Source organism: Hylaeus volcanicus, chromosome 2, assembly GCF_026283585.1.
Source record: "Hylaeus volcanicus isolate JK05 chromosome 2, UHH_iyHylVolc1.0_haploid, whole genome shotgun sequence".
NCBI lineage: Eukaryota > Metazoa > Arthropoda > Insecta > Hymenoptera > Colletidae > Hylaeus > Hylaeus volcanicus.
This window is the reverse complement of record NC_071977.1, coordinates 26,391,507-26,415,467: the sequence shown is the minus strand read 5'-3', so window position 1 is coordinate 26,415,467 and position 23,961 is coordinate 26,391,507. Positions and strand designations below refer to the sequence as shown.

The following is a 23,961-nucleotide window of genomic DNA, read 5'->3' as shown; positions in this document are numbered from 1 at the left end:
GACGAAACGAACAACTGCTGCGAAACTGACGCGACGAGCCTCGAAATGAAATTTCGAGGAGAAGGTCCTTCGGCTTGGTGAATTTTCGCGACGTTGAATTTGAGACGAAATAGCGTTCGAAATTAAAAGATTTCTCTGGGACTTTGTTTTTTAATAAAGCATAAGTGGTGTGGAATATATCAGGTTCTTGCCGCAAATTGTTCTTATATTTAACAAAAAAAAAAGCTATAGAAATTTTATAGTGACGATGTAATGATTCCCAGAAAAGTGGAAAAAGAGTGTTCACATTTTTTCATAACACTTAAAGATGTATTTCACGAACTACTTTGAATAGCAGAAACATAAGTGGCATAAACTTGTGAGATATTCCATCCCTCGTGATTAATATATTACATTTTATTAGGCATCCTAACAAAAGCTAAGAGCACAAGCTTCGATCCTGATGCAAAGTCCCAATTTTCACATCACCCTATACATAGTCTCGCTTCGTTCCATCGACCATGCAACGTGGAGCAGTTGCCCAACTTTTAAACGTTAATTGGAAATGAGTTTGTTACATACTTTACACGACGACAGGCCACAGGAGACCAACGAGCAGAGAGGCGTAGAACACGATGAGAGACAAGGTATATTAGATTCGTGTCGAAAGCCTGAAACGAGCGCAGCGTGTCTCCTGGCTCGGTTATTAATTAACTAAGACTCGTTGGGATCTCCAGCGGTCGGTTTTTCCGCGATGTTCAAACGTTAGGTATCGTGCAATCGCGTGGTCGATGAAGAAACTATTGAGGAACTTATACTGGGAAGCATGGGGGACATTGCCCCATGGGTGGAATTGAAATTCAAGCATTGAATGTTAAGAAAAGATTGTAGAACATAAAAGAACATAAAAGAACATAATAAAATATTCTCTACTAGAAACACACACCAATACAACAATTTTCAATATAGAAAATAAATTCAAACACAACAAATCGTGGTCATGAGTTATGTAAACAGAAAGCAAATAACAATAGTGGATTTATGTACCTCTTTACAGAAATTGGTTTGGATTGCTTTACATATAAGACCGTCGAATCCTAAGGTACTAATCCTCCTAACATCCTAGTCGCAGCAACACCTGGGTGAATACGACCAATGCAACCGAGCAGAGCAACCTGTACCTGATGCACGCCAATAAAGAGAGCGTACCAGCAATCTGGCAAACTTCGAAAGCAACCGTGACGAAGGAGACCGCAGCTTCCGCGATTCGACGAAGAATGCAGCAACGTCTCACGATTACAACGCGCTGGAACTTTCTAGAAAACCGATTAAATCCCGGTGCCCTGGATCCGGGGAACGTTATTACCGAACAGGAATCTTCGGGAAACCGGAAGGGAAACGTTCTACCCAATCGCTGTTGAGTACACCTTAAAGGGGTGTCCACCTTCGCAGTTTTGACCACTCGATTGTTTTAAAAATGATTTTCTGGAGTATTAAGTTGAAATTTGAAATGATAGTCTTGAAAAATAAAATAAGATACTTGATATATTATTATCAAATAGGTGGTAAGGGGACCCAGAAAATATTAAATTAAATACTTCGTCTCTTAGACATAATGGAATTGTGTTTCTTATGTGTTTTTCAGAAAGTATGCTATTGCTTGTTGAATGGATAGAATATTAGCGAATATGAACATTAATTAATTTAATGATAGGTGTTTTAATGTATATCTTCCTAATTTTATTATTTCTAAATTTGAGCGATGATTTAGTGATGATGTAAACAAATATGACATAAGTACGCACATAGTAGTGGTCAAAGTCTAGCTACCACTGCTTAAGTTTAACTTTTAACTTACTCCAATATATCAACAAAACCTGTTACTTTAAAAAATTCTATTAAAAAAATAACGATAAAATTCACAATATTGACCGCAATAATGTCATCGTGAAAAAGTAAGGACTAATTTCGTAACGAATGGCTCGATCATCACACAGCAATTTTCTACCCAACTCCATCTCACACTTCATCGACCCCGAAATGCTACAATGTAGGCTATTCTCCTCGAACAACCCCTAAAAAGTCACAACATCATCGTCGGAAGCAACGCCATTCGACCAAAAAGCAATCCACGGAAATTGCAGTGAAATCGTTCATTCGTCGCTCGACCTATCACCGTCGTGACATCGGGGGGAAAAAACGAGCCATCCGACGCCGACGACTTCGTCGACACCATTGACAAATGGATCCCAAACGTTAACGACGCCCCTTTTGGAGGACAGCGTCCATTTACCTTGAGCTTGCACAATTTAAATGTTACTTCTATTTTGGAGAGTATTTAAAGTTACACGATTAACATTGTTTATTATTTTATCATTGCATGTTATATGAATTTCAACTGTGAATTACAGAGTCAAAGAAGTTATTGTAAAAGCATTAATAAAAGCTCCTATTTTGAGAAGTATTTTGACGTACAGAATATTTTTATTTGATTGTTGTAATAATAAATGGTTTCAGATGGAAAATGAACTCGAACCACTGCATATTTTATTTGATAGATAGAAAATTCGTGGCCCATGCCGGGGTTGAAAAAGTCTCCTGTTTCATTTAAATCAGGAAGCCACTTCCGATCGTTTAATGTCCCCATTTTAAATAGAACTATTGCATTATTCATCTCATAATAAATTTTCTGTCCATATGAAAAAAATAAAACTCATACTACCCCCACGATAAAAGCGACCTCACACAAAAGTCCCCACAATGGTCTACATGTTAATCAAGGAGCAAAAAGATTAGTGTACCCATCGTTACTAATTCTACACATAATCCAAAACCACAGTTTCAATTTATAATACATAGCTGTTATAATATCTGTCGTGTGTTCTTCCTCTAAGAGTCGTTCTTTGCGATCAATACGTCACTTGTAACTATGTTCAATTCAATTTTAATAAAGTCCGGCGTTTGAATCGTTGGATGAGTTAGGTTTAGCATCCCCGATTTAGCTGTGCGAGACATCCTCCCCAGGACCACGGGGTGATTTTTCCCTGGGTCGATAAGGTTCGAGTAACGGTGAGAGACGGGGCATGCGAGGGGTCAGGAGTTCGGAATAGGAGCACGGAAAGTGTGTTCTGGCGTTCGTGGACACGGTTGTGTGTACCTTCTTCCGGCGCAGCAGCTTCCAGTCGAAGTGACTCATCCTGTTCGGCTCGTTAGCCTCTCTTTTATCGTCGGTTCGTTCGCCTCGTTCGGGTACCGCGGCTCCTTTCGTCCTGTTCCAGGTTCTCTCTCTCGTGTCACCCGGTCTCTAGATTTATTCCCACGGTGTGCACCACGACGACGGAACGGCGTCGTCTCGTCGACCAACGGGCAACCAACGTGGGCTAGGTTTCGTTGACGCGGCTCAACGACGACCACGACGAGGAACACGACCGACACGAGACGCTATGGACGCTGCATTCCCGACACGGCGTCCCCGCGAGCCACCACGTTGAAATCCTCATTGTTCTCCGCTCTCGCGCCCGAGGATACGTGTCCTTGGCATGGACAGCGGCATCCGCCCACTCGGGATGCACGCGAGCTGGGATCCACCGCGAATCCTGGCACCGTCAAGTCGCTCGGAGAAGCCACTCGCCAAGGCCTCCTCCGATTTTTACTCAGCAAACTCGAGTCTACGTTTCTCCTTTTTCCAGGGCGCTGGCGTTCGCCTCTGACGCGCGGAACAGTCCACGTTAACCTTTCAACCGCTTGGAACGCATCCAGACCCTCGAGACGGGGAAAACGCCTGGTTTATGAACTGTCCGTCTCGCCAAGGCGATCCCCAGAGTCCTTTTTACGAGGATCTTCGGGGGGCAGGATTATAATAATAAAAAATAAATTGCGACGTCGAGTCTACACGGAGCCTCCTCTCGCTGCTCCTCTCGTCGAGCTTCCACAACGTTGGGAGGCTAATTCTACCATCCGTAGCATCCTTTATCCCCTGGTTTCCCCTTCGACTCTGACTCGAAAGCTCTGGCAGCTTTCAAGCTTCGTCGCACGGGAGCGGAAGCTCTCGCGACCGCCCGACGAAATATCCATGGCGATGCACCGTAGCGTGATGATAGACACAACTAACTGCGCACACCAAACCAACCCCTACCGTGACTGGACGACACTTCCCCAAACGCGTAACGGAGGCCCCGACACTCGCCTTTATCGCGAACGATCGATGCCCGAGCCGGGAAAATGATCAACGCGACGGGTCGCACACCCTTGCGCCGAGCAGCAACTCGCGTGACACCTTTCGCGTACGTCGAAAAGTCAGTCTCGCGGCCACGGAAGGGCATAAGCCTTCGCGAGCCACTCACTCGGCCCTCCTGATGCCCTTTCGCGAGACGATCACTCCATTCGCGTACAAACACCTCGGAACGGTCGATTATCGACTGACCCCGTTAAGAAACGCGTCCAGGGACGCTGGTTCACGATTCGCGACGAAGAATTCGCGAATCGCGGTGGATGGTTCGAGGGACGAAAGGGCGTCGCGAACGAAGGTGTCATGAACCGGTGGATGCAGGGCGGCGTACTGTCAAAATATCTCCCGTCTCGATGGGAGACCACGACGTGCAGGGCCTCTACCAGCGGCGCACAGCACGGGCATGCGTGATGACGCTCGCCGTCCCGACGCGGGGATAATCGAACCGACTCCCGTCGACTCTCGACCGCTGCCCCAGTGAATGAACGTAATGCGCGAGGGGGTGACAGGCGACTGGGGGTCTGCGTGGCACGCGTTATTTTATTTTCGAGGAGGTATGGGCATGGTCTGCATGGGGTAAAATGGTGCAAGGTGAGGGTTGTGGGGTGGTAGCAGCCTTGGACTTTGAGGGAGGTATTGTAGTTTAGTCATAAGATCTGTTTTTTTTTTCATTTTGATTGCGATTGTGTAGGATTTCGTAGCGACAATGACAGAAGATGTGATTAGCATAGGTTGCTGGGAGCATTATGTGTAAGACTGTATTACCTGCCTTGATATTCACACATTTATGGTTTTCTTGGTTAAGTAGACATATTTTCGCGACATTTTATTACGATAAAAACCTTGTAAATCCTCAATCTAATCTCCATTGTAATGGATCTGAATATATAACTTGAGTCTCAACCTAATGGTCATGACAGATATAGCAGTTATTTCCTAAACGATTGTAAATATAAAAAAATGTTTTAGACAAATATTGTATGATATGATAGAATCCATGTGGTGGTGATAATTATGTGACCTCGAGATCAATATTCCACGGAATCCAATTTCCGAAGTTGGTCACGGAAAGTTTTGTGAGTCGAATGGGAATAATAATCGCGCCTGGATGCATAAGTCCGAGGGGTCATAGAGGCAAACGATCTTGGAGAGTCCGTGTAATCGCACGATACGCTTTCCCACGGCGTAAAGTATCAGGCAAAAGGCCACGATATTGTTTATCAATGTCGAGAAGATTTTACGGTTTAATGGCGCCATTGTACGTCCCCGCGAGCCGGCGAAACGTATCTGCGTTGTATATCGGCGAGGAAAATACATTTTGTCGGATTTAAAGCGACGATTGTCATCGGCGAACACAAAGGTTACGACTCTTCTGCTTCGCGATGCTCGCGTGACTATGAAATCACGGCTCTTTAATGTCGTCGTTCAAGCCGCGATGGAAGGCGGAACGTCGTCGGGGACTCGCGTTTCGTTAGATCCCTTGTTCGGGCTCATCGCTTCGCGACTCGTCATTCTTGGACTCACGGTTAATTGAATGACTCTTTCACGGACGACCAAATTGCCGTATCACCGCCGACAGCGTGGCTTTCGTCGAGTTTGCTCGACGTTATGCTCGATGTTACGTTCTCCGTTATTTCCGCGAAATTTCTCGCATCGAGCTGACCGAGGTGATAGCCGATTCGGGAAAGGACGCCATTGTTCGTGCGCGAGAATTGTTTTAACGCTTCCTGCTGTACCATGTTTCATGTTTTTTGAGGCGTAGGCGTGTAGAAAATTTAACAAACGTGTACATTCTATCATATTTTTTAAACCATAATGGTTTTTCACTTCCTTCACTATCGTTTACGTGTACTTTAATAATATATACGATATAAAATATGGATATGATAGATATGAAATGGTGTGGTACTATATCATATTTCTTAAATCATAATAGTTTGTTTTTTTACTATCGTTGACGTGTTTTTTAATTTATGTTAGAATTGACACCACTGTCGTTGCAATTTTCACCATTATAGCCAATGATAAATTGTGACATTTGACATAGTGAGCAATTAATTTATATATCTCACCAGATAGTAACTATACTTGAAAAATGAAAATATAGAAATAACTACAACCTTGAGCTGTACTAAAACCATTTTGCTACAAATTTTACAATTTATATTCCAACCCCCCAAAGATCGAAGTATCAGTTTTGTTACTTTCGACAGAGATCTCTCCGCAGATAACACGACAGAGACAATTTTCTTTCGTTTTCTTAACTTTCCAAGATCTTCTAGATCTCGCCTCTATCTAAATCCCTCCGTTCCATTTCGATCCATTCCCCCAAGGGACTTTTCCAGGCCCCGATAGCGCGTCTCCTCGAGCCTAATTCGCAGTGGAAGCATGTCGTGACCGTTCCCAGTCACGTTGCCATACCGAAAACACACAGCGATTAATTCTTATTTCAATCGCGCTATCGAATTCAATCTCCGCGCACCGGTGTGCAACTGCGCACCGACCGTATTCATACTCGTGCTCGCGAAAGCTATTCCGATAGCTTCCTCAAACTCACATTTCAACAATGGAGATTAATTCATACTCCTTTCAGTGCAAATCAGACTTCAATCTCCTGTTCTCCAGACCGCGTCCATTATGCCCTCCCCTCGCCGAGCCTCGTGGCTCCTATCGCTTCCTACCTGGGCAATTTAACCCCCTGTGGCAGACATTTTAAAGCGTGAGTATTTAAAATAATTTGGGTAAAAGATATACTTTGGCCAGTTTATAGATTGCATTTCGAATAAATGAATTGTTACGTGTGCATTAAAGAAATAAGAGCAGTGATGTAATGGCAATGATGGATTCTTCATATTCTTGCTGGCGATTATGAAAGTGCTCATTTTGTATGGCACGGATTCAGTTTGCTATATTCTGAAAGAATTTTTGCAAAAGAGCAGTACCTTGAATTGCTGACGAAGTTGATCACTGTAAGATTTGTCATTTTGGATTTTTCTCTAAGAAAGGAACACCAATAGTTTATAGAAATGATATAAAATTATTACTTTTTCAATTTACTAGCAACCCTTTCAGTCGTAACATCTCATATAAGAAACAAGGCAGGAGAATCCAGAGTTCCCTATTTCCCTGAATAAAATTTGAATAAATATCGTATACCTAAAAATTGTTTGCTTGACCAAAACACACGAATAAGAACACGAAAGATCCAAAATAATAAACGAAATGCTGGATTTTAAAGTAAACATTATATAAACAATTGCCGACACATGCCTTCCCTCCGTTTACCTTAAATGAAATTTATGATTACTTCCTAGTATCACTCGACAGATTAAAAACGCTTATAGAAATGGACGTCGTGGCTTTCTTCGCGTGAATTTATTATCGAGAACACTGATCACTGAATATTTAAGGACCTCGCAAAGGTGAAAATGGACGATGCTTGTGATGTGTAGGATTTTCACTTGTCGGGCGATCACGCGAAGCAATTCGCGTGAGATGAAAGTACGAGAAATGAGTAGTCGCTGCGGATCCGCGAGATAAGTACGAGGAACACGGCACCCGATAAATTTCGCTCACTTTTGTTGAACGACGAAGCCACGGCATTGGAAAATAAAAAACGTTATTAACCTGTCTGTTTCTGTTACTTTATAATGGCTGGTTAAAAGAAAACAGTTACTCGATGATCAACGAATTCGCAAGTCTAAGAGGCGATGCTGTCGATAGTTAATTATCACCTTATACAAGTTCCCGTTTTTAATCTGCAGTTAATCTACAATTTTTTAATCGTATACCTTATTTAATAAGAATAGCTACCTCTCCAAATTTGGATCCAACATAGCATAGTCAGAAAAATTCGAAAAATAATTTGCTCGGGCGTCAGATAATCGTTATATTTGAAAATGCAACAAAATTCTTTTCCCGTTATTCGACACGGATTCGAGCGAATGCGCGCACATAAAATTGAGAAGCGAGTATACTCGCCAGACTGAGTGGCGCCATCTGTCGCAGCAGGTCTGCACCAGGCACGCTTCTTCCGCGTTTCATCAACAATGCAGACTCGGTCGTGATAGAGCAAGCGGTCCCCGGAATGCTGGGCCGCTAACGAGAGAGTCATCGCGAATTTGCATGCTAATCGAGCCACGTTATCCGCCTTCCACTCAACATTATCGCGAACAATTCGACCGTTCTTACTTCCTGTACACATAACAAACCTACCATCTCTGAATTGTAATAAAACAGCCCAAGAGAAACTCTACTAATTCTTACAATATCACGCGAAGGAGTACTTTATGGCTATTATATTTTAATTTTGAAAATTCACCCTGAAATATGCAATTATATTTTAGATATTTATGAAACAGTTGGATATCGTAGGAATATATTCCGCTGCAGAGAGCTTAAAAATTGTTTCGAGGAAGTTTGGCAAAAATTCAAGATGGACGCGAGGACGTGTGAACATAAGCGACGTAGCGGATGGGGAAAAACGATTTAGATGTAGAGGATGCTTGAGAAATAATTCAGTTTGGTTTATAATTCGAGGAGAGATAAGATTGGTCGATTTGAGACACGTATGAGTTTTGATCAAAGATTATCTGAAAATAATAAGGGTTACGCAATGCAATAATGGAAGTTGCACAAGTACTAGATTGAAAAAACATCGAAACATGTCGGAAATCGGATACAAAAGAAAAGGAATATTCAGAAATCAAAAAATGTACAGTGTGGTCCAGAAAAAAGAAGACCTCAATGTACCTCAAACGCTAACACACCTGTAAAATCAACGATTATCAAAGATTTTGAGAGCCTGCATCCCTGTAGCAAAACATGCGCCGTTCGCATAAAATTGCCCATGTTTGCGCCTGAAAATGGAGCACCGCGTAAAGAGTTTCGAGGGATCGAGTTCAGCAGTAAGTCTTGTCTCTAAAACCGCAAATTACAACAGCGGAGGACCGCAATGGGGGGAGGCACGTGAGCGATTCATCGCAACGGGGATCGCCACGAGTCGAGGACCGACGTAAAGAATGTGTACGGCCGAGCGTAGCGCTATGATTCAATTACGGGGTAACCGGCATCACGATCACGTGTAAATCAAGATAAATCGCTGTTGTACCGGCTGGCCCGGTTCGACGATGTTGCGATACCGCTGCCGGATAGCAATCAAATTGTCAGACGCTCTGAGTGCGAATCCCGCTCCTTCGCTTGCTCTAAATGTACGTGAACCATCGCCATCGTCGCGAATCGACCATTAGATGGGGATCCTTCGTTGCCAGGAACCGATTGACACCAGATGTGGATAATGCGGATTTAATGAAGGATCATCCCTCGTGTGAAAATCCTTTGTAGGGCTATAGTTAACTATGGACTCATCTGGTACTTCTACAAAAAAATTCAAGTGGAAACTTGACCAATTACAAACTGAAGGTATCAGACTAAGTCTAAGTGACTATGGAGCAAATGTGGCTGAGTTGAACCTGATCTATTTGAAAAATTGTGCTACCATTAAGTATCAATCAGTAAAGATAGACCTTTATTAAAATAGATTTTAAAAAATACCTATGGCAACCCACTGAAAATAAATAAGAATATTATTTTATTCTAGACAGTTTGCAAAAAATATTTCTCAACTGAAGCAATCCATGAAGACTCGAAATAGAATTAAAGATATTTAATGAAGCGAACCAAGAGAGGAAATGTGCAATGAAATAAAAGCAAATCATGTTGAATAAATTGAAGCATTCGTTATTTAGATCTGTGATAAAGACTTAGACCAGAAGCCATAGCAGTGACGCGAGTAACAGTGTTAAAGTTTCCTCCGCGAGTGTTATTGTGGCTGCGCGGCTGATTGCGTCGAGGATCTTAATGAGCCGAGGAAGCTTCTTTCGCAATTGATTTGCGTCAGTCAGCGTAATGTGCGCTCTCGCTCCCGCTCTTTCTCTTTCCGTCCTATGCACGCACGCGCATCGTTATTTTTCCAGTCGATTTAAGAGGTATAAAGGTGCGCGAACGCGAATGATTAACGCACGTAATCAATGTCAGCGTGAAATTTTATATGCGCTCCTCGCGAACGCCGATCGACGCCATTTTGGTGGGATTTAGGTGAATATGTAAATGAGAAAGAATTTCTGACTTTTGCTTTAAGGAAAATGGGAAATCGAAATTCCTAAGTTCAGATTTCTCACGTTTTTCATCTTCTTAAACTGCGATGTTTCTATTGGTTGTCAATTTAAATATCAATAAAATATCAATAATTTATTTCAGAGGAATAAATGCAAATAGAATAGTAAATCATTGAGCTCAAATTGAAAGTCTGCTTGTATAATAAATTAGCATTTAATATTAGTGAAAAAATTATGAAATGAATATAGTTCCTACATCAATTCCAATCATTCGCCAAACTATCCTAATTTTAAAATCTCCAAATAAATCTCATTCTATACATTAAGGATCAATAATCTCTATAAATGTCTGAAATTTCCATTTCAGATCCAGCTATTATAAAACCATCTCTATTTTAAACGTCCATGAATCTGGGACTTTCTAAACATAGAAGGCATTAGAAAGGAATATTAAAAGCAGATCAGTATGATGATTTAAAATACATGAAAATTCATGCCTTTTAATGTTATATGCTTCTCCTAACTTATGCATCCAATCTTTTCATTTCAAAGATTTAAACAGTATGGCCCAAATATAACACAGTTTAATCGATAAAAAATTCAGCTTCATTCAACGACTCAGGATGAAAACGCAAGATAAACTTCACGCCTCGCGATTTCTTGAGATTCGAAGATAAGAAAAATTACTGTTCAAAGTATAAATGAAGCCTGGCCTGGTCTCACACTCGCTAATAAAAATATCGTAGAATATGAAATTGAATATCCGTATGGCAATTAAGGTGACGCTTTGAAATTAAAAATACGACGCGAAAGCCCATAATTATCGTAGGCATGTTTCATTAAACAGGTTGTCTAACAAGGATTGCCCTCGATATTTAAAATGCGTTTGCTAATTGACATAATTATGATTATTAGGATTTAAATATTATTCTCCTAACAAATGGAAATCGAGATGAAAGATAAGATTCGTGACATAATTTCCTTTTTAATTCAAACGAATTACATTCCATATACTCTTTTTTCTGGGTTGAAAAATAGATATGTTTGTTTGTTAAGGCCTTTAAAATATTTCTACCAAATTGTATTAAAAAGTGTTTTGCACTTTTAAAGTTTTACTGTTTCAAAATTTTGTTTTGTACTTTTTAAAACTGCATAGAAATTAAGATAGATTTTAAGAGACTTGCATTTTGAGAGAAGGACGTTTAAAAAAATAAATCTTCGAAGAAAAGACAATGGTTAGCAACGATAACCACCACAAAGGTACTCTCAGAATATGGTACAAATACAGAAAGTAAATAGTTGAAGTGCAAATACGGAAACTAAATAGTTGGAATGCAAACATAGAAAGTAAACAGCCAAAGCAAACGATCGCCGATACCAACCACTTAAATGGACATTTCTTAGACGATCAAACTGATCATACACAGCGCTGCGAAGAGTTAACGACTGAATCACAGATCGCAAACGCAATAAAGAACACCTTGACGCCTCGTAATGATCCACGATTCCTCAACAATCGCTCCTCGATCACAGGAAACGAATCAGAGTTTAACCAATCTCACAGTTATAATCGTTGCAGCGTGAACTGAATCGCGATCGAGATTCTTCTCCCGAGCTAACAATGCGACGAAAGCGCATAATTCGTCCCGATAAAGCCAGGACCCGTTCCGTCAAACGGATCATTCTCTAACGAGGATCAGCCGAGCGATATCTCCGCGATCTAAAGAACTCGCGAATTAATACCTCGGGTAATTGCGTATCTAATTAGAAGCCCGCGCTTATCGCGGCTCATGCGCTTCCTTGTCCTGCGGAAAAATGTTCTGGAATGCGGGACACCTCTGTCGCCACAAAACAATTACACGATTCATGAAACGAAGACTTATGTTTAATTAAAAAATTCTCTGATTAAATTTAAACAAGTTGGAGCAGATATGTTTGAGGAACATGAATGAAATCATACTGAAGTTACAGATAATTGAGTAAATAAAATATTTTCCTCGCGCATAAAATGGTAGGTGTAGAAATGAATTCTGCATGTAATTATTTGTAACTCTAAGTTAAACAGAAACATTTACCCGCAATTTTGTCACGTTCAAGTACTAAACTTCGTAATAATGCATAAGTTTGCACAGGTTCCTTCGATATTTGATTCTGCAACTATTCAGGTATTTACAGATTTGATACCTCGTAACCAGAGTCATTCTTCCCGCTCGCAAACAGTACAACTAATTATTTAATAATTCAGCTACAAAACCTTCGCCACAATTTCCTCCACTCCTCATCTTTGCTGCACTTTTGCCTCAAATCCGCTCTTAAGAGCACTACCCACCTTTGATTGAACACCCTGTACGTAATATAGCTTGTCCGCGAGATTCTCGTTAAAATAAAAAATAAATAGGGTTCGCATCGGTGAGAAACGACCCGGTGTGTGTCTACCGAGCACTCCTATCGGGGCGAGATAAATAATTATGTAGGTAAACTCCTTCCTGCCGCGATAAATCGTACAGTCGGGTTTAACGCGCGACCTGGACTTCGCCATTCATTGTGTGTCGTCGTCGTCCCGGCGATACCGGCGACGGCGGGGACCAGGGACCGGAGCAACACCCTGATTTCAACCACGTTTCCGTATTTGCGGAAAGTGAAGCAGCGCGCCCGTGATACGCGTTAAACAAAAGGCGTGTGTTGCTTATTAAAGAAACGAACGATCACCGGCGATAATTCGTAACAATAGGCGAGAAACCTCCATTGTACATTGTTCCGATACGCTATCGCGTTTATCATCCGATTGATTTAGTGCCACCGGGGACCACGCCGTGGTGAGAAACCGCCCTGGAGTTAAATCGACAACGGGTAAAACTAATGAACCACGCTGGGAGATGAAAAAACTCAAATAGGAAGCGTGGGACGTCACGCAGGAGACGCGAATGGGATCGAAGACACGAGCTTGCTACCGCGTACGTTCCCTGCGCATGCACGCAAAATCGAACAGATCCCGTTCGACGGAACGTTATCGATCGAAGATCGAACCAGCCTCCCCATCGCCCGGCTGTTCTCCGACTTTACGAGTTTGCACCAAAAACAGTGGCAGTCGCGTGGTGGCGGTCGCACGACAAACCTAAGATCGTAATCAAACGCGTAGATACCCGACCGGGGTCTGATACTTTACTACGGGACGTCTCGCGACGTATGTACACAGAAGCCAACTAAGGGAACGAAGTGTTTCAATTTATCGTCCCTGCCAGGACTCTGTGTACAGTTACTCGTGTGAACGCCGACTCTAATAACATTATAAATAAAGATACGAATCTACGTGTGCGCTTCTTCGCCCTATGCCGTTTCTACCGTTGGTGTCTGTTTACCATAGACCCCGTGGCTGGTCCGCCCTCCATGGCGCGATCAACTGACAATTAAGTGGCCCCCTCCTCTTTGAAACGCTTATGAAACGCATTCTTCATTAACGTTAGAGCCGCTAGCTTCCTACCGACAAGCTAATGGCCATTCTTCCAGCTCTATATCTGAATGGGGATCTCGGAGGTGAGATTGAACTGTCACGCCGGGAACGGAAGTTCTGTCGTGTTTGCTTTGGTACATCAATAGGGAAGCGGTTCACGGTATCAACAAAAAACGGGTGGAACATCTCTTGGAGAGTTTGATTCGTTTTGCTTAACCCTTTGCACTCGGAGCCATCTAATCACAAAATGTCCAAAATGGAGATCTCAGAGCTCTCACAGATCCGGAGAGATCCAGAAGATTGCGATGGATTCAGGAGCCTCTAGGACTTTGAGGAGTCCCAGAAGTCTCAAAGGTCTCAAGTAGGATCATGCCATCCTTGCAATCTACGTCATGGATTAGGAAAGTATCCTGCTGATGATTATGCAAAAAAAGTGAATCTAAAATACTGTTTTCTACTTCAATCTCAAAAATGCCAATAGAAGAGCAGCGATTACATCTTTGCACAGCTGTAACAAGCATTGCTACACTCTGTTGCAAGGAAGGACACTTAATCTACCTGCGATTAAGAGGACCTAGCGAGTGCAGCGTTTCCCATGGCTGATGGACGAACCAATGGTTCAATATAAACGACTCCGATCCGTGGGACTCGAAACCAACAACCCCGCCTTGTAGCAATCCCGGAGGCACTAAGTTTAATGCGAGATGGACGACTCTAAACGCGAGAGGCTAAATGAAGATAAACACTGGGTTCATGGAACGCGATGAAGTTGAACCTGTCGAATGAGATACATACGACACCAGATCCGTGGGACTCGATCCTGGACTCGATCGAGTTGGTGAAGAGGAGTATAGATTTAGAGATAGAGCACTCTTGGCTAGATAGACCACACAGAGAAGACTATGGATTCCACAGGTGTGTTACCAGAGAGTTCTGGAGTATTAAAAGTGGGATACTTGGAAACTTTGAGAGCTCTGACCTCCTAGATCCTACAAATTACAAGAACTTCCTCAGTCAAGCCTAAGTTTTGAAATAAATCATTATCTTCAGTCCCCTGACTCCTTTTTCCCCTTTTTTCAATTGAAAATTGAAAATATTCAACATATTCCCTCCGAGTTTCCAGTCGCTAGTAAGCTCGAAGCCCGGATCGAACGCTCACAGCTGTTATCATCTAGCATTAACCGCCGGTGCCCAACAGGTACGAATTTAATGGCGATCGATCATGCACGCACTAAACTGACCTCGCCTAACTGGCACTCGAATATACCAGTGAAAGCGACACGCACTTCTCGCTGTGGAATAACAACTCCAGAGCGTTGTTTCACGATGAACGATGGAACCACCCTGCCGGAAGAGACACCCAGGTGATATTAGCCGTTGGTGGATGATCGATGGAACATTGGGAATTTTTCCAGCGAGATAACCCTTAATCAACGGACTGGACACAATCGCGGGGACTTTCGCAAGTGCTCCTCGACACGGTAGAAACGACGTTTGGAACGCGCAATGCCTCATAACTTTGGCTAACAACTTCCTGAGCAATAGCAATAAATAATGCGCGGTACGCGTGCTTCCTCGTTGCCTTGCACCGTTTACCTAGCGTTCTTTAAAAAAAAAAAAAAGAAAAAACGGTAAATATCGTAGACGAAGACTGGCCTGAATTCTCTTTTCGCGTGAAACTCGTGACTGTGAACGGAATTGTGGACAGCAAGGTGTATGACCGAGAGTATGCAAATGTTCCAGAGGTTAGGCGAGCGAGCGATCGTTTGCGCGAGATGAATATTTATTACGGGCAGGTGGTGTTCATGAGCCAACGTTTGGGAATCTCGTGGGTTCGTGGAGTGTCTACTGAAACGAAAAATGATGAAGAATGCGTGGGTGGAGGTGTACTTCTTCGTGTTGGCGTCGATTTGTCAACTTAACCCCATAAGCTCAGGATATTTTTCAATCTTTGATAAATCCCAAAAGTCTGCTCTTTCTAAGTGCCATGTTCATTTTCGAAAGGGTGGATCATTTTCATTAATTTATTATTGTAGCTGATAAAAAGGCGAATTAAAATTAATTATTTTCGCGAATTATTTTCTCGACAAATTCAACGAGTTCTCAAATCGACCGTCACACGGTTATTATTTACCCTACCATTTCTCTTCGAGAGGCACAAGCAACGCGCGATCGCGACAGGTATGCGAGGAGCAAGCACGCATTCTTCAATGATCCTTCGGTCGGTACGGATCTCGCGATCGCGCGTCCGTGTCTCGTGTTCGTCATATTTATTTCTGTGTCTAACTTTCACATATCGTTGATTATCGTAGCTAGGTATTACATCGAACAAAGACATCGTTTCTGCCGTGAGAGCCTTAGTTCTAAGTTCCGTTAGAATATAAGTTAGTTTAGAATATAAGAACCACTGGAATGGACGCTCGAGTTACTCGAGGAGCGTTCTCCACGGGAAACGGATGGAGATTGCGACGCGTGGTCGAAATTCATCGCTTAGCGCGCGTGTGGCGCAACCTTCTTACGCAAACGAAGAACAACGCGGTCTAGACGAGAGATAATCCGCGATCGCGGTTCGCGATCGTTTCCGAGAGAGCCACGGTATTTTATCGAGAGATCTTCTGTTTACCGAGCTGATTTATTCCTCTACCTCCGTATGACGGAATTCATGCTTCGGTGCGCCAAGTGAAAGAAGAAAGGAACGACGATTCCTCGGGAATTAAAGAGGGATGACGCGATAATTTCAGACGACTTTCTTTTCTTATGGGTATGTGCCCGTTAAAAGTAAAACGTGGTAGAGGTTATTAGTCTGAGCTTGTACGGAAAACGTAGTCGCGAAAGTGATGTTAAAAATAAATGTCCAAGAGAAATTCGGCTTCTTCCGTAAATTCCCTGCAAGATATTTCGATCGTTCCCATTGGATCAAAAGTTACTCTATTTGATATCAGTCCTGAAGCTTCGTCCCCATTCTCCTACAATTTCCTCCAAAACAACCTCCACTTGATCACCCACTCTCCACCCCATCCTCAGCATGGAAGCTTCAGTTCAACCACCTACTGCTCGCCAACTATGTACGCATTCCTCCACCGAGTCTGCATGACCCAAGTAGCGTCACAGTTTCTCCGAACACAATAGAAGGGTCAACCGCGTGCTAAAGTCGGTCTTCGAACTTCCCCCCTACCTCGTCGTTCCTCCTCCGCCAAAAAAAAAAAAAAAAAAAAAAAAATAGAAGAATAAGATCGAAAGCAGACATCTCCCACAGCCGTGGTTAGCTCGTCTCAAACTCATTATACAGGCCCGCGGCTTGTAATACAATTCGTCGCAACAATAACGTTCCACGGTCGCGGCGGTATTCGAGGTACGAACGTAACTGAATGCTCTTTCATTGTGTTAATTTAAATTGTTATGCCTAACGCGGCCAGGGCGAGAAGGAGAACCCGGGAACCTTTTGTGCGTCGACTGCTAAGCAACTATCATCAATTATCTTCCGACATTGCGGCCACAGTCGGGCAAGATCTCGTTCGAGAGACGCGCCTCGTTCCATCCTTCGCTGGATCGTTCACCCCGACTAGCGAACCGAGAAGAGAGACCAAAGGCATCGCGGCGACCGGCGTCGTCGCGATATGGACTCGAGACAATGCCCATTCCTGCCGTGAAATTCTCTTAATTGCGATTAAAGTTTTTGCCACGTTGGGCAGGAAGTCCTGGTACGGTTTCCCTCGACGCTAGACGCACAAAGGCAGCGCTAGATACGACGACGTGGGATCAGTGTCTCTCAAACGTATCGACAGGAGCCTCTATTCTTCCAGAAAATAGAAAGTGGGACTGGATAGGGCCCAGTAGCTTATGGTGATCGATTTAGACCTTGCGCTTGGCGATAGACGAGGAGATAGGTCCCAGGTTAAGAGAAAGAATTCGCGTGGAACGTTTCGTGCATTTGGGAGACTTTTTGGAAGGTAGATTTGTTTAATTAATGATGTTATGGCAAATTGCGAGTGAATGTTATGCGAGGTAGATGTTTTGTATTGGAGTGATTACGTGAACAGTTCTTGAAAGTGTGCTTGTTTTTAATTGGAGTGTAAGAATTTAATTGGCACGTGCTCTTAGAAGCTTTTCTGTAAGTGACTGTACTGAATGAAGTATAATGATATTATTTTTTCTTTGTGTTCTTGTACGTATATGTTCTTTGCAAGGGATCCTATCACGTGGACCCTGAGTTATGGCAATTTCATACTCCTCTAACGTGTCCATTTAGGATCCCTTCGTTCTCATAAAAAGAAAAGATGCATTATCATACAGAATGTATCGTAACCTGTGGGGGCCAACTTCGGTAGTAGATTGGAGACGCTATAGCAATGAAAAAGGTCCTTATTGACATGTACCCTACTTGACCTGGTTTCCGAATTACAGCAACTTTTATATTTTATGCTCCAGTCTCTCAGAGTGGAAAAATGAAAGATCCCTGAAAACGTGTTGGTCTCTACTATCCATCATATCTCTATTTCAGGAATGGTCACTTAAATAATCATGAAATTTGGTGCAGAGGCATCTAATGTATGGAACATCAAGACCATTCAATAAACCATTCAATGAACAAATTAAATTGAACAAATTCTGTACGTTTGAACGTGTGTTTGCATGTCCTCTCTGTGATCATTTGCATCCAAGGAGAGACTCGACAGAAAATCATGAAACTTAATACAACTCGTACTCGTAAGGGATTTCTCCCATTAAATTCTTGATTTATTTTGCAATGGCTGATATCAGCATACGAAATACCGTATTTTTTTTTGTACTGAAAGTTCGTAAACCACTGAACGCAAAAAAATTCCTGTACGTTCACAAACTAATACCGGGAAAGTTGCACGAACGACGTAGTCGGGCTTTTTTCGACGGAATTTGCATACCACCTTTCTCTGGTCCGCACGAACGGGGGAAGTCGGCCGTCTAGAAGTGCGCTCGATTAATTAGCGGCGAAAGTAAGTGAAATTGCACGCGGCGCGGTGCATTACGACAGGAGCATCCCTGTACACACGAACTCGAATCGATGCATCCCACCGTTTCCGCCGTCGACCAGACTAAATGCCATGCCCATCGTGTGTGTATTATTCTTTTTTTTTTCTCGGTTAATCGTAATCGTTCATGTAGGCCGCGAGAAAAATGAAACGAGTCCGCCATTTAACCCGCATTCTTTGCTCTATTTGGAGCCATCGTTCTCAGATTAAACTCTGTTGTTTCATTGTGATCCAACCGAGCAGCTGCTTCATTATCGACGACACGGTAATGTCTCTCGCGAACAACAATTGGAGTTGTTTGCTGGAAACGAATTCGTTCAACAAATACTTCTCTGGGAGAGAATTTTTTTTATTTACGGTTTCAACTAATTATTTTTGTATTCCTCGGTAGTGGTATGCAATGTTAATGTATATTATAGAAAATTTAAGTATAAAGAGAGGTGCGTTATAAAATAATTTTTTTACAATCTAAAATTCTAACATGAATAAAGTTGAAATTATTTTGATACTTAGAGTGTACTACATGTTTCGTATTAAAAATTGTTTATCTATATTCAAAGCAGAACCTTTACTAAAAATTGTTCATTTCTCAATTAACAAGATTACGTTTGAATGTGTCACGCATAAAAATAAGCTAAAATATTTATCCCTTTAATTCGTCATACATAGATTAAATAAAATTATCTAGCCTGTAGCACAAGAGTAACTTGGATCAATATTTTATCCTGTCGTGGTAGATTGCCATTATATTTCACTGCCAAGGAGAACCAAAATAAATAGTTTGAAACGTCCCTCAACGAAACGCTCATAGGCAGTCTTGTTTAACAAGTCTTTTACGAGTGTTTCTCTTTCCCCGTGTCCTCTCTACCTTGGGCAACGATGACTAGACAGTAGCAGGGCAACGTGTAAAGTCGTAACTCAAGATATCTTTCAGAGTACAGAATTTTAGAGGCTCGCGTTAGAAAAGGAGCAAGGGCAAATATGTGCCAGGCAATATATCTGTGTCAACGTTAACCGCATGCGTGACGTTCGATAAACACTGTCTGAAGTCCACGCCACATGCTTACAACAAAGATCGCCTTTATGGAGCAAGAAAATTAACTTCTATGGTTGTTGCGAACGGTTTCATAAGAAACCGTGCATATTAAGCAGCAGGCTGTGCCAATCAGTCGCGAGTTTGCGAAGAGCGAACGAATAATCCAAGTTGACGGCAGGGTAAATTGTATCGACGATTAAACGGATGTGTAAACTTGTGTTTTTCCACAAAACATCGTCCCAAACGAAGCATGATATTCAGAAACGATATTCAGAAACATTAAAAAAAAAAAAATCAAGATCACAAGTTATTGTTCTTCGTCACAGAGGTTACCCACCGCTTATCTATCATTTTCGTAACACTCTGAACCGAATAATGCCGACAAATGGCACGGTGCAACGTGCGCTGAAACGGTGGACAGAATGCGAAGCTCGTTCGTTCAACTGCGAGACTCATCTCACATGGCTGATCCGATTTGCAACGGCCATGAACGTTAACAATAGCGATTAAACAGCCATCGATCAATCTGTCCGCCTACATTCGTTCAAAGGAAACATTCTTTCTCGGTGTGTTTCCACGTTCGATTCGAGCGCGCCCCCGATAACGGAACAAATTATTCCAGATACGCGAGGAAGCACCCCTAATCGTGGGCGTAGCCGATATCGAGGGGGCAATTAAATTAGCGCCGAGATCGGCCAATTAAATAAACAACGGAGACGATAATTCTTAACCCTTCGCCGCGGGAGAACGATAGCGAACGGCGCAAAACATCGCGAACCGTGAAAAAACGTGGCGCTATTGTGTTCGACTTCTCCAGGAACGAGCTGGCGTAGCATACTTATCGATGACGAATGCTGTTGACTATTACAATTGTCGAGTGATAGATGAAGAGTTCAAGACCTGCGTTGGCGGGTCTTCTTCTGGGAGCATTTAAGAGAAGTTTGCCGTGGGAAAGAGTGATTAGAGAGAGACTGTAGCCTGGGACTACGTCCAGAAAGGAGATGGTCCTTCGAGATGGCGCCAGAGACCATCTTCTTGTAGGAGGACGCTTGCTTGATTGGTTTTTTCAAGTGCATAACTGTAATATTATTTAATTTAGTGAAACTTCTTGAATGGACATAGATGGCACGAATATTTATGGGATTGACTGTATCTATCCTTACAAAATCAGATATTTCGTACGGAACAAGCTAATACATTATCTAGTATCTATCACAAAAGATGATCAGCGCAGCACATTCATCCTTTAAGATCCCTTTACATGAATTCTCCCTCAAACACAACGTATGCAACAACCACTCCGCACAAGACCGAACCCAAGTCCCTGAAATTTAGCTACAACATAGTAGCCAAGCTCTGTACACGGTGATCCTCTCAGTTCTGTATTACACATATCCACTTAGTCCTATATCGAACTATAATCCCCAATAATCGCCAATGAGAGAAAGGGCCTCGAGATCGCCGTCCCACAGGGCTCAGCATCTTAATAAATTAAGTGCACCGGTTCCCCCGATGGGGTACGAGGGCAGAAAGCCAAGAGAGGGGGACATTTAACCGAGAGATAGACCCAGTCGGCAAGAAAGGAGCGGTAGGCGGTCAGAATCCTCGGCGGGGGGTGCGGGGGAGGCTGGCGGCGGGGGTGCAATTCAGTTTGCGGTCGTCGAGTCAGGTTACGTTAGGTTAGTCCAGCGGTTGGTCCCCGTGACCGTGAACCGCGGCTGACCTGCGACACAAACACCGCCTCTCTCTCATCCCGGCTCTCCCCGGCTCTCTCGCTTTACTCCCACCTTCCATAAATCTACCTGCACTACATCGCGTCTCGTTCCACGAGCGAAAACCGCCTCGGCTCCACTCTCGTCTCGCATTGTGCGCTCTTCGGGATCCTCGAGTGATAAATACGCGCTGGCCACCCCCTCCTGCCCGTTTCACTCTATCGCGGTATCTGTCCACCTCGAAACCACGCTAGCGCGAAACCGTTTTCCGGTTTTATCGTTCTTAACGGCGACTCGAACCCCGAGCGGAGACATCGACGCGTGGGCGTGCTGATCTATTTCGATTTTCTTCGTCGTACGTTCCGCGACAACGGGGGCCGTTATCGCTCTTAACTATTGGCGGAGATCGACGCCACGGCGAGATTTAAGGGGTGAAACCACCTTAAACGCGCGAAAATCGTAGTTATACTGAACGATTTGTTTTTTTTGGGGGGGAGAAAGAATTTACTTAATGGAAGGTCTGTTTACTGGTGTTTATTACACATGTACTGAGTGGTAAAAAGAATTATTTTTGTTTAGAATTTTTAAAGGAAACAGCGATGTTGGAGTCATCCAAGCGAATTAGAGACTAGAGAAATGTTCCACAACGGAGATTTGGTGAATTAATTAGAAGAAAACAGCATCTATGCCCGGACTTTTCCTTGTATAATAAATGACTTTCGTTTAATAAATAACATTCGTTGTATTCGAAAAGAATGTAAATGAGGAATTGTAAAAGATGAATGTTCACCTTTTCTGATAAATACTAGACGATGTATTAGCTTGAAAGTTGCCTAATCCCATTCAAATATTTGGCAAACTACACACCCTATCCTTCTGCAAGAAGATTGCCTATGACACTCTCGGTAAATTGCAGCGCCCCTTTTAAAATTCTAGACTAAAGAATCGCACCATTTCATGATACATATAATATAGTCTCATACCATAGCTTTATTGCGATAAATGAAATAAAACAGTCCTGGTTACAATATCAAAAAGAGTACCTATCACAATTTTGAACATCGACGAACGCTATCTTCTTGGAGACTGCATACTTTCATGAACGCTATGCTCCATGCTGAAATAATTTAACGTCGAAGAAATGAGTGGATGACAGGAATATCCTGACGTTAGACCCAATAACCGGTACTATGGAAATTGGTATCCTACACTAGCCGTGCCATGCAATCAAACTACTGATAAGTTCTGTAACAAGCAATTAATAGCTCAAAGTTGGCATTGGAGGAAGGACCGCCAACCTTGGTCACATCGCGTGAAGGTCTGCTCCGCAAGGACGACGAAAGACTATGCGTAGGATGACACTCCATAAGTTACGGAGCTTCTATAGAGCAATTGTGGACCGCCATATTTAGGCTGAAATTTTTCTATAAATGTTTAAAGGTATCCGAACGTAAACAAGAAAAGAAATAGCTTTCCTTGTGGATTGTAATTGTTTACGCTTACGTTATGTGTATTACGTTTCTACATGTTTTTTAATTTAATTGAACATTATTTTCATTGAGCGATTCATTGAAATATAAAATTAGTAGCACAACGCTAAAATATTTCGAACTAGATTTCTGAAACGAAGTCGGTTAAAAAAGAATGAAGTGGAGACATATTTGTGTGTTCGGTGATCTTGCTTACGAGATCCGACGAGATTTATTTATTCAACTTTTTTCATTGTTTTCAGACGCTGAATCAATTCGTGAAATATCGTGGTGTACCTTGTGTATAAACAAAGGGGCGATAATTATAAATAGAAACTATTTGGTAGCAAGAACGGCGAAATCTCGTCGACAACAGTAAACCGAAACCAATTATGAATTCATACATGCGAACCATGGAGCGATAATTGAATATGTTACTACGTCTAGGTTATCATGTGAAACTGTAATTTAATAAGCGCGATGTGTAAAGTGGATGATAAAATAGTGAAAAGAATGAAAAAACTAATGTAACAAAGGCTTAAGCGAGGAAACTAAGATGGAATAATAAGAGTCGTGATGAACGTGGGAAGGTCGCGTGGAAGAACCTAAAATAGAGGTCGAAACAATGTTATATTCAACGTGGAAAATCACCGTCTATCAGAGAAGAAATCACTCTACTTCCTGATTTTAACTTGAATGCCGCGACTATGGATACATCCTCGTATGCAGAATTGTGGGAGGTTTAAATCATCACATTGGTGGTATTAAATTCGTTTACAAAAATATAGGACTTCAAAGGTATTTCTATTCTTTGTTCTGATTTTTGTTGTATGGTTGTAAAATATTAAAAGCAGCAACCTAGATGGTTAAATTAGTTTTAAGAAATAAAAGTTGGATATCACTCCACCTTAAACAGTAAGGAATTATACGTACAGATGAAAAATTAACGTAGAAAACACTA

The 23,961-nt window shown here is 42.4% G+C and overlaps 1 protein-coding gene across 2 annotated transcripts in view; it reads right to left on the bottom strand.

Annotated features, from left to right (window-relative positions):
* Nucleotides 1–23,961, bottom strand: part of LOC128872533 (uncharacterized) — a 357,175-nt gene that overhangs the window by 329,289 nt on the left and 3,925 nt on the right. Inside the window, exon 1 of one of the 2 annotated variants that reach the window (XM_054115335.1) lies at nucleotides 3,137–4,516. The exons of the other annotated variant lie outside the window; for it this stretch is intronic. Coding sequence (XP_053971310.1) covers nucleotides 3,137–3,175 — 39 coding nt within the window. The 5' untranslated portion in view covers nucleotides 3,176–4,516. Of the gene's footprint in view, nucleotides 1–3,136; nucleotides 4,517–23,961 lie in introns of those variants that run through there. 2 annotated transcript variants of the gene reach the window in all.